Below are 12,542 nucleotides of genomic sequence, written 5' to 3' on the forward strand. Positions count from 1 at the left end.
GAAACATCTGAATCTAACTCAGCAATGTAATACAAATCTTTTTACCCCCCAGATGGCTTCACATGAGTGTGCGATCTAGAAATCAGGTGCAGATGATCTAGAAACAAGAGACAAAAAGCCAATAAAGAGCAAAATGTGTGATGACATATTTTTGTTTAATGCCTTTTTGCTTTCTATGATGTAGCTTTGCTTTGATCTAGTTGTTTTGTCCAAACAGGTTTATGTAAGGTTTACACTGAGAATTACATTAACTCAGTCACATTTACTTGAATAGCTTTACTGCACTATACTTTTTACTGCTGCTTGAGTTATTATTTTGACACTACTCTTCATCTCTGGCTTCTTTACCACCTTGAGTTTCTTCACTAAAAGATGAACAAACAAGTTTAACCAAAACATGTACCAGACACAGAAACAGTGTGTGTTAAAGTGAAACGTCTTGTTTGTGCACAACCTTCATTGTTCTAACGTTATTTTCTGCTGAGCCTGCTGTGCCGTTTGGAGGTCAAGTGAGGATAGAGTAAACTGTATATATCATCACTTTGCACTGTTGTAACATACACACATTACCAATTGTTGGTATTGGGTTCAAATCTTTTCAAAACTGGATTTGGAAATGTGTTTCTTTTTTCTTTGTTGTTTTTTTTAATGATGTTGCAATCATTTATTCTTTAAAATAACAGAATTTCCACATATCTTGACATCATTTTCACAATGTAAATCAGATGTTATGATCAAGCAGTTACTCAGTACTTGAGTCACCTTTTAACCAAACACGTTGGATGATGACTTTTTGCTTCTTGAGTGAAAGCATATTGAAATAACGCTACTCTTTCTTGAGGACAATTAGTTTTACTCTACTCACATCTGGTAATTTGTCACGCATAATATTCTAGTTTTATCTATTGATATTTTTTGCATTAAAAGCTCAATATTTTTTATTAGAACTTGGCTACGGCCCATCTTGCTACAGCTTCAACAATAAAAGAGATAAATTGTGAAAACATGTTAAGAAATATGGGCCTTGTGATTGCTCTGTTCTGAATTATCTGCTTTGTCTAGTGAAACAATAAGATACATTCAGGGTTTTGTTAATGTAGTGCTAAAATACTGACAAAAATAGTGTTTAGCAATAAGTAAAATATTTACACATTACACTTCTTTAATACCTATTTTAATATGTTTTAAAATAGCAGAGATCAACTGACTTTATGTCTAATGTCCATAACCTAACCAATCCAATTTGGTTTACCAAAAATGAATCAGTCATGTAACTTAGACATAAAAAGGTTCAATCATAATCATTCAACATTTAAAGTGAGTTAAAAAAGAAGAAGGGATATCTTCAGTTTTATAAAACTAAAGAAAATAAAACAGAAATAAACTACTGATGTCAGCTACAGAGTATGGGGACCTGCTAATCAAAAACCTATTTTATTATAAAATTGGACCAGATAGAAGACACAAAAGTGATCATGAATCTGATGTCAGGAGAAAGATTATTTCAAATGATCAAATGTAGGACTCTTATGACTAATTTTACTTTAAAGGTGCGCTCACACTGAACGTGTGGAGTGAGGGATTCCCATGTTATCCCAATGCAACGGTGCATTCAGGAGCAAATTACCTGTCCGTAAATGCAAATGGCACAAATTTGGCCTATAGAGCGAAATAAAACTGCAAAAAGTGCAGTAGACCTGCGACTAGAGTGAAGCAAAACTGTAAATAGAGCAAAGCAACATTTCTCTGAAATTCAATAATCAGAACTTTTCTGTCAGTTTGTGTCGCATTAAGGGTGCTCTTCGTCCATTTAGTTAAGCACAAAAAATGTTTCATGTGTTACATATTTAGATAGTACAATTAGGCTATATTGCTATTGAAAATGATGGAATTTACTGACCGAAGAGCACCAACGCGGGGCAGCAGCTCCTCATAACGTCTCCAGGAAAGACGGAAGTACCGCCGGAAGCGATCATCATCCAGACACAACTACAGGTGGTGGTACTCGCTGAACAGGGTGCATCAGGGGCACCAATGCCATTGTTTGGGTTTCCACATTAAACACAGCATCGTAACTTCCTCAGTAAAATCCACATGTGCCATGGTCAGTTGAACAGGCAGGAGGAATCAGCAAGTTGATAGATGCTCCTCCTATTTGATGACACTGTGAAACGAGCTGGGGGGAAAATGGCTGCCTTGTCAGCGTGTTGTGGGCGCAGATTGTTTGCAGGAGAGAGGAGAAATGTAACCAGCCAACGGCAGGCAATTCATGTGAAAATGTTGTCTTGTTCACACTCAATGCGAACACAGTTTAAGAGGACAGTGCTGTGTCTGTTGACTGTGAAGGCGGCTATAGAAGAAGATGGCAACTGTGGTCTCATTTGCCTCCAGTTTAGATGTCTGCAGGTTTTGGATGTTTGGCTCACAGAACTGGCTTTTCGACACAATAAGGACTCACTTAAAAAGTTACCGAATGAAGAATAACACACTTGGGTTGTAAAACTGATAAATAAGAAACAACCTGCAGAGATTCCCTCAGAAATAGACAACCTAGCAAAGCAAATAATGGGGGATAAAAAGAAACCTTTCATACAATCACAATCCAAACAAGGGGGTAAGTCCTGGTTCTGATTCAAATGGGTCTGGCTTGATGGATAAAGGTCTGGTCTTAGGACCCCTTTTCCACAGGTTGCTTTTAGGCTACTTTATACAGTAGAAGCTTAACTTTACTGGGATTCATTTATAGAAAATAATACTTTCAGTGACGTTTATGCAATTTTATTTTTATTGGTGAATTTGTTTAGAGGCTCTTTTTAAAATAAAACAAATGTTAACTTTAACTGCACAATACAATTATATTTGTTAAATATAGATTTTAATATGCTGATGTTTCTGGATATTTAAATTATATCTAGATGTGTTTGTGGAAGTTTGAGGAATGGCTCTGACTCTGATAAACCCAATTGTAGCCATATGTTAGCCAGTATGTAAACACAATTCATACTGAACCCTGAAATACAAGCATACAACATGGGCATTGTTCCAATTTCAGCTCTTAACATGTGTTTTGTATAGACTATATATTTTTATGTTGAGAAAAAGTGTGAAAAAGCTTTATTTCCTTTGTGAGCATTAGTTCCCCTGTGATCCTGCAAGGCTAAGCGGGCACAGACGAACATTAGCATTTCTAAAACTGGAGATTACTTCTAGCATGATTAAAAATATACAACAAAAGCTGCCCAGGAAGGGTACTTAGGATCAACACTGAAGGGAATGCACGGACTTACTGTAAGCATTTGTTGTGTTTTACATGGAAACCATCTCCTGTATTGTCTAGGACAGGGGTCTGCAACCTGCGGCTCTGGTGACGCAAGCGGCTCTTTGGACCTTCCACAATGGCAAATTATACCTTCGGCTAAAAATGACTGAGAACCAACTAGTGTTTTCAAATACAGATAAAATTACAAATTCTGAGTTTTGCATTTTTTTTTCATAGTGTTTCACTGTGTTGTTGCAGCAACTTAATTTTTCATAATCCTTCTTCTCCCAAGACATTTGTGTCAAGATGGTAAAACTTACAAGAATAACACGATGAAATAGGCATGGAGCATGGACAAAAAACAAGGCACTAAAGAAACAGGCAATAACTGGCAGTGTAATAGGCAGCTCCATTGGGGAAGAATGGTCAACAGTGAACCTATATACTGAGGGAATTGAGGAGGATGGCATTTCAAGCCAGTGTGACAATAAGAGGGTAACGAGGAGCAGCTGAGGCAGAAGGTAAGCAGGGAGGCTGAGGGAAGGAAACTACTTAGCACAAATGGAGCTGAGCTGAGACACAATCTATCAACCAAGATGAAAAGATAAATAGAGGTCTAAGAGGAGTAAAATCTAGAGGTACAAAAAACAGAACATGAAAATAAACAAAGCAATTAGCAATGTAGCTGTAAGTGCTGTTGAATTCATGTTAAAATGAATCATTCATAATTTATGTTGTTAAATAGTTTAGGTAAAAACTTTAAATGAGTAAACTCATGTGCGAAAAGACGAAATAAATGCCAGTTAAAGAGAAACCGATCCGTGTCTGTGGTGACGAGAGCTACAGTAGCAATAGGAGATTGTGGCAAGACCTGTTAGAACAACAAAGAAAGGCTAAACCAGAACTCCCAGAAATTGTGATAATTTGTTTTTTAGTTGACTTGTACAGGATACATGCCACATTATAAGTGATAAAGTTTTGCCAATTATTAATCAAGGTCTAATTATTTTACATCTCAAAAACCGAGCATTTTGAAAGGGTCATATAATGCAAAATATACTTTTAGCCTGTAATTAGATTTTGTTGTGCACTTGGAATCTCTAGAAGTGCAGAAAAGTTTAATGTAGCCTCTCCAGTTGCTGCATCAATATATTTATATTCTGTTTGGGTCAATTTTTTCAATCTGTTCAGTTTTCTCTATTTTCTATAAAAAAAAATGTTGAACAACAATGTCACAGTATTTGCTACAGAACTGCAAAACAGGGTTATGGATTTCTGGCTGTTAATCTGCCATTGTAATTTCTTAGAGAAATTTTGTAGTCCAAGAGGAAGGATGTGGAAGCTACAAGTGGATAAGTCAAACCATTTGGTTGTTGGGTGTATCAACCACTGAGCTATATAATACACTGGAGTGCTGATTTTGCTGAAAAACTGAAGTCACTGGCCGCCATCTTGCTACTCCCTACTCTCACAGAATCCCATAGGATTTGGTTGCAACAACAAGCAGTTTTCTGGCTGAGTGAAAACGTTTCATAGGTAATTCTACAGTCAGTGGATGTACGTGTATGTGTATGTGTATATGCATATATGTATATATATGTATACACATATGTAAATATATGTTTTTGTATATTGTTATTTATATATTTATAAATGTTAAACATATATATTTAAATGAATAAAATGCTAAATATTTCAGCACATGACTTTCTCAGTACTAGATATTTTTAGAACATAACATAAAAGTATATGGCATTTGACATTTTAAAAGTCTTAAGCCCCCCCTGAACATGAGAAAATCCTTGTTATTCGATGCTGTAGCGCACATATTCCCTAGTTACTGGGGGGAGATAGGGAGTACCAATATGGCGGCTGGTGGCTTCAAAGCGACTCGTTCAAACAGACGGTGATTAGCACTCCAGTGTATTACATAGCTCAGTGATATCAACCCACACAATTCAATCTGTTTATCTATTCAAGCAAACAAACTACGAAAATGGCTGTATGGAGTGGAGTGGAACGCTCTGCAACCTGGAGGAGGGCAGGGTGTGAAATGCTTCCTTTGCATTCAAACAGTAAGCAGAAGAACAAGTTAGATCAGATGTACCACATAACAGGGGTGATGTGGTACATCTGAATGCTTGCTTTGGTCTGAACAATTCAGACCAAAGCATTGCAGTTCCACTTTATATAGACCACAACTGAATGATTTCATGGTGAAAAGGAGGGATTTAAAAGCATGATCTGTTTATTTTAAGGAGAAAGTGATCAGTCAACTTCTGATTATTTCAATTTTGCTCCGAAATCAATTCATCCTTGCCAAACTTTGTCTTATCAATAACTTCTTAAAACATTTTCTAGCAATCGCATTTTGAATTAGAACTAGTTGGACTGGTCTCTACTTTATATGATAATAATGTTTTCCATTTTTTTGTAAATTGTATTCAGATAATTTCTAATTAAATTTAAAATTTGTTTAATATATGCATCACATATGTGATTTGTGTTCCAAGAGTAGGGATTCCACATCTTTCCTACAAAGGAGACGATGCAGATCCCTCAAATGCTCCATGGAGGGTAAAGTGGGATTAGCTGGCTGGTTCAGGACCCCCACTGTCCTCTAATGGACCAGGAGTAACTAAACTGACAGAGATGTAACATAGACCAACATAAAGCCCTCTCACATTTAGGCTTTGCACAGAAATGAGGACAGGATCATACAAACTAAGCCGGTAGAAATACAAGTGACACAAAATAACGTCTCAGATTATGCAAAAGCCTTGATCCAACAAAGACAGCGTCTGAGGATTATTTGTTATTCATGGATGTGGTTTAGGTTTTCTTTGCATAACTGGCTGCTTGTCAAGAATGTGAACAACAGCATCGAGAGCAGGGGTGGTGTGAAACACCACGGGTCTGATGTCCCACAAATCACTTATGCAGTGACAATAAGGTGCAAGAATTTGAGTTCATGTGAGAGTGGGGATGAACTCACAATCTAAACGATTCACTGAATGAGCATAAATCTCATTCATAGAGCCAGTGTCTTAACTGGGTACATTTTTATAAGCCGGCTCAGACAAGGTTGGCAGAACATGAATTGATTTCCAAATTAATGTGATCTGATAGTGGTACGTATTGTTCCCTTATGACACATTGCTATCAAGCCCCGCTAAGTCAATACTTCGTAGTGTTACCTTTTGCTGCAATTATAGCAGGGAGAGACAGAAATCTTTGTTCTTTACACGTATTTTTAACTCTCCCTAAATATTACGAGTTGGGTTTGTGTCTATAATTCATTTTAACAACTTGATCTGAACTAGTGCTTTGCAGCTCTGGCTCTGTTTTCTTTTGTGTCTTTCTCCAGGAGGAAGATAAACCTCTGCCCCAGTCTCGACTCTTTTACAGCCTTTAACAAGATTTTCATGTATTTACCTCCATCCACTTTCCCAACATCTCTGACCCTGCTGAAGAAAAGCATTCCCCCAGCATGATGCTCTCACTCTTATGTTTCTGCGTGTGTATGCCGTTGGCATGCTAATTTGCAATGTCAGATTTTCACCATACAATGTTTTCAATATATAGACCAACAATTTCACCTCAGTCACATTTGATCAGACCTTCTTCCACATTGTTGCTGTGCCTTCTTTTTGGCCAACAGCAGCTGGACTTTTGATGGCTTTCTTTAAGCCACTCTACCATAAAGAGTAGATTTGTAGGGTGAATAGTTCTCCTGTAGACAGATTTTTGCACCTGGGTTATTGATCTCTGCAGCTCTGCCATGGGCCTTTTGGCTGCTTCTCTGAGAATTGCTCTCCTTGCCCTGGAGTGAAGTTGGTTGGCAGGCAGGTTTGGATTTGTGTCAAACTCTTTCCAGTTTGAAGAACAGATAGTACAGCACTTTCTGTGAGGGGTCCAAGGCTTGCGATATATATTTTTTTCAAGTTAACGCTGCTTTTAACCTCTCCGCAGCTTTTTCCTTGACCTGCCTGCTATATATCTTCATGATGCTGTTTGTTGACTTACGTTTTCTAACAAACCTCTGACACCTTCTGAATTTATGCTGAGTAAGTGGCGATGACCCCCTGAAGACAGTTGGTTACACTGGATTTTAAGTTGGGGGAGTGTCACACGAGATGGTTAGGAAGGGATGGCCTTAAATTCGCATGTAAACAAAAGCTATGAAAAGTTGACATGCAACAGAAAGATGTGTAAATGTTCCTAATAACACCCCTTATTATTACAGAATATTGCATAAAAAATGTCATGGAACCGGTTTGTTTACCAGTGTGTCGTCGTCGTGTCTGCAGTGGACACTGTTGATCTCTGGCTTAGGCAGAAACATAATCTTTTAACACCTATCCTGCAGATTTTCTCTATTGTTGTCCATTTTTATTTTCAATGCATCCAGAGCTGCAGGCTGTTGTTCAAGTAAATAAACACAGGATTACCCGCTGTGGCTAAGCAGCACGTAGTGCAGCTGACCTTTTGGCATATCCCACCTTTACACAAGTCAGGAGTCAGACAACAATTATCAAATTGATCCTTTTGATTATGAAAATGTGGAATTAGGAATGTGTGCTGCAGGGTCTCCCCCTAAGCTGCGCACACAGGGAGACCCTTACTAAGCAGATTAGCTCAGTAAATCTGTGTCAGTATACTATGCTGGGTGTCCATTCATCAAGAGAGTGTGAAAATGCAGACACAAAACATGTTTACAGAAAATCGAACGTTTTTCTCTGCACAATACTGACATCTGCTGCACCTCTTTGAGCTACATGTGAACTTTGACTGGGTGTTTGAACTGATCTTGCTCGGAAAAGCTGCCCTATAGATGATCTGTGATAAAAGAGGATCATACAGGAAAAGAGTTTTTGGTCCAGAGATATATATATATAAAGAATGTTTCCTGTGTTTGGGTTTTACCTTGGATTAAGGAACAGAGTTGTGACTCACAGCTGTCAGAGGTGGAGCACAGGAGTGAGCTTGCAACATGAGAGGGCCAGATGTTGTCCTCCTACCATGGAGAATACAGTCTATCACTCACACTGCAGGTGGTGGGAAAAAAAAGGGGGGGGGGGGCACACACGAGAGAAAAGAACGAGTGAGTGAGTGAGTGAGAAACAGGGCAAACAGGAAGCAGAGGCCTTAAAACACAATGCTCCCAGAGTTTCCTGCAGGCTCACACAGATAAGAAGCAGCACTTTGTTTAAAGAGGCATTTTTACCCCCAAACGTTTCCCGCTTCTGGAAGCACATCTTGCAAAACTTGCAAAACGATTCTGCAGAACAGCTGTGACATTGTGTGGCGCAAAATGTGGAAGAAAAGGAGTGAAAAAAGCAATTTACAACCTTGACTCTGCAGAACAATGCACCAGCAGTAAGGTCAAAGGAGGCAAAATACAGAAGGTAGTAGCTGACACAGGTTCCTATGTGCTTTCTGATCACGAAGGAAATACTGTCTACACACCTTGAATGCACTGCGATAGTGTTCATATTTAACTTGGCATACGTTGCAGCAATACATTTAAACGTTTTTTGGGGGATTTAAGGAGCTAGAACAACTAAACACAACAGAGACTTATGAGGTGAATGGAAAGAAACAATGGTTTTCAAAGGTTTTTTTACATATAAAAATCTGACCTAAGACAGGATTAGAATGTAAAACAACATTCTCTTTGAACATCTCACCGAGCAATGAACAATGGCAGAAGAATGGCACAACTGCAAACCTAGCAAAGCATGGATGTCCACCTAAACCAAGAAGAAAATTAGTCAAGAAGCAGCCAAGAGGCCCATTAAAACTCGGGATGAGCTGCAGAGATCCTGGGCTCATGTGGAAGCATCTTTCAATAGGACCACTGCAAGTTATAAACTCCACAAACTTTGCCTTTACAGAGAAGAGTCAAGAAGATAACCATTGTTGAGATAAAGTTATGAATAGTCTTATTTACAGTTTTGCACAAGCCATATAGAAGCAAATATTACAGTGAAAATCAAACACCCTGAATGCACAGCTAGTACATTGTGAAACATTGTGGTGGCAGCATCATGATGAGGGAATAGTTTTACTGATGTTCATGTGTTTGAATGGCCTTGACGGAAAAAAATAATTGGTTTTATCTGCGCAAACTTGTGAAAGCCATTTATAGTTACACAATATGGTAGTACTTGATGTGTTTTAACACAAAATTCTGATAGAATAAATGGAATACTTTTGCAACTCACTAAATTTGCATAAATCTGGTTGATCTAATATTTTATATTTGTCAATTTCACAGATTTAAGGATTTGCTTGTATTCCATTAAGTTTTTTGTAAGACTCTCATTAAATAAACCGAGAAGTTTAGCTTGGTTTACTGGAAGAGGTTATCACAGTTTATTTTTGTTAGCAATATATTCTGCAGATCAATTCTCAGCTGTAATTTTTTAATGTTCATTATTAATGCTAAATTAAAAAAAAACTAAAGCAGCTTAGCAATTTTTGTATAATATAAAACATTCATGTAACCAGTTTATACTTAATTGATGTAACTTGAAAGCATTAGCTGTGAGACTCCACTGTGAATTAAATTGAATAGTTATTACTTTTAAGTAAGGGAAACAATAGGACATTGCAATAAAATGAAGATGGAACCTGCTGCAGACCAGTCGGGTCAGTTTGTGACGGAGGGAATAATTACTTTCAGTTTGCGCCTAACCCATAATGTTTGAATTTATGAACTCAGTCACCTCAGCAAAACAAGGCAGGATGAACCAAAGCACTTGATGTTGCTGCTATAAACATAAGCTGATGACAGTCTAACAATGACAATCCAGCTGTGCCTTTTGACCCTCTGTTTGCCTTCGTTTTAAATTGTGCAGCTTGCGTTGTTTAGGATTAGCATCTCTTTGAGCCAAAAGGTTTTTCTTTTTGTTTTATTCTGAAAGCTAAACCTGATCATGACGTGCCTTTAATAAAGTCCAAATGAACCTTCCAAAACTCACGTGAAAGCATTGTTTAAAAGCCAATTAACATAAATCACACGATTGAAGTGAGATTACAAGATTTTGCTTAAAAACGTCCCTTAAAAATACCATGTGGGAAAAATAATACACACTTAAATGGTTATTAATTATGAAACTCATTGAATTCCTTGAATTTATTGTCACATTTTTAAGGTGCATGAATGTGGCAGAATATGGAGATAAATTACAGATCATATTCACATTTAAGGTTAAATTCAGGGTATCTTTCCCCTGCAGGTTTAGGTAAAATATTATGAGCGTTGAGGATTTAATGTAGTTTTATGCTACATCATCAACTATTGGGAAAAAGTGCCAACTGTTGCTAAAGCTGAGACTCACAGGGGCAGCTGGTGATTGTGGATGAACACTGCCCTCTGCTGACCAGTAATTGCAATACACCGTTAAGTAATCAAATAAATTGGAACCCAAGTCCATTTTTGTTTAACTAATGTTTAATCACATTACAAAATAATCACGGCGGATTTTGACGCCTTCGGTGCTTCTTCCTTCTGCCTTGCTCCAGAATTAACATCCATTTGACCGTTTTTAGTAACAGGAGCATAGCAAGCTCAAACAAACATAACATTTTAAACGAAAGATGTTTATCTGTGTGCCTTTTGACCTTTAAACTGGTCTTTGTGGGAGGGACCATGTAAATGCACCAAACAGAAACACGAGGGGGTCCCTCTTCTGATTGGGGGGCCTTTGTTCTTTCAAACCGAGGTGGTCTCCTCTACTGGTCCAAATGAGCCCTCTGACTGACAAAAGAAATGCCTCAATTCTGCATGCACTTTTATATCGGTCAGAAATGGAGTAGTACCACATGGGGAAGATGGCACAAGTCTGTCAGAAAGCGGAAAAAACAAAAAGACAGGGAGATGAGCTGAGCTGCATGCTGGTTGGAGATGGAGCTGTTGGAAAGACCACCATGATCATCAGCTACATCTTTAATGGATACACTAGAGAGTACAGGCAGACAGCGTTTGATGTTTTCACTGGTATGAGAAATGTAATCTTTTTTTTTTTTTTATGTAGCTGACTAAGTAATAGAACTAATAACCTTTCCCCCTGCAGGTTTTGTTCATGTGGATGGAATCCCAACTCGGATCAAGCTGGTAGACACAGCTGGCCAGGTGAATTTCACAAATTTCTTAAAGCTGAATCAGGAATCATTTGCTTATCAACATATCTCATTTCATCGGTCAGGAGGAGTTTGGCCAGCTTCGCTGTCTGTGCTATGCCCACGTGGACGTCTTCATCCTCTGCTTCAGCCTGGTCAACCCCGTCTCCTTCCACAGCGTCTCTTCCAGGTGGATTTCACAGATCCGAGGTTCAAACCCCACTTCCCCCATAATTCTGGTGGGAACTCAGTCGGACCTGCGTCACGACGTGGACGTGCTGGTTGAGCTGCACCAACAGAGCAGCAGACCGGTGGGCTTCCGGCAGGCCAGACGACTCGCAGACAGGATCAGAGCTCAGGACTACATGGAGTGCTCAGCTCTGACCCAGCACAACCTCAAAGCTGTGTTTGACTCTGCTGTGTCTGCTGCCGTCCGGCACAAACATGATGAAGGTACTCAAGCCAGGAAATTCAACCCACTTAAACGGTTAAAGTCATTCGGAGGTTTGAGAAAAATGTTCAGATTTGTTTAATATTAATACAGAATAGTGGATACTGCTTATTTTTCATTGTTATGAACATGCCTTTTACCACTATATGCAAATAGAAAATGATTTTGAAACTTCCCTTAATAAAACTATAGCTGTGTTTCATTTTGCATCATACACAGTGGCGTCTCTAATATAAATTATGATTCTTACAAATCAGTTTATTCAAATAATGAAAATTTGCAGTCTAAATCTCTCATTTCTTCCTTATATTGAAAGCCCATTTGTCTGTTGCTATTGTTTAGATCCTTTTAAATGTTGTATATGTTTTCCAGTAAATGTCTTGCAGTTTTACGGTCCTGTTGTTGTATTTTTGGTTGAACTATTAAATACTGAACCCGCTAACCATCAGAATAATTTTGTTAAGGTTATTTACAGTGGAGAAATGGAGGGAAAACACAAAACACTAATGTTCCCCTGCTGTTACTTTGAAGTGTTGCTTTACACGACAAAAGCCATTTAAATCCATCCTTCTGTTCTAAGCTCACGATGGGACATACAGCCACACTGGAAACCAAGCCACAGGTTTAAGTAGTTTAATGAAGCGATCAGCACAAGCAGGTTTTTAATTGCAACTATCTCAGAAAAGCTCAGACTTTTACAACAGC

The 12,542-nt window shown here is 38.3% G+C and overlaps 1 protein-coding gene across 1 annotated transcript; it reads left to right on the forward strand.

Moving 5' to 3' along the window:
- The first annotated feature begins 11,000 nt into the window (after positions 1–11,000).
- Positions 11,001–12,288, forward strand: LOC105938376 (rho-related GTP-binding protein RhoU). Its single transcript, XM_021307353.2, has 3 exons — positions 11,001–11,264; positions 11,341–11,399; positions 11,473–12,288. Exons 1-3 carry the CDS (start codon positions 11,090–11,092, stop codon positions 11,917–11,919), a joined length of 681 nt encoding a protein of 226 aa, XP_021163028.2. The 5' UTR covers positions 11,001–11,089; the 3' UTR covers positions 11,920–12,288.
- The last annotated feature ends 254 nt before the right edge of the window (positions 12,289–12,542 follow it).

Source organism: Fundulus heteroclitus, chromosome 19, assembly GCF_011125445.2.
Source record: "Fundulus heteroclitus isolate FHET01 chromosome 19, MU-UCD_Fhet_4.1, whole genome shotgun sequence".
Lineage (NCBI taxonomy): Eukaryota > Metazoa > Chordata > Actinopteri > Cyprinodontiformes > Fundulidae > Fundulus > Fundulus heteroclitus.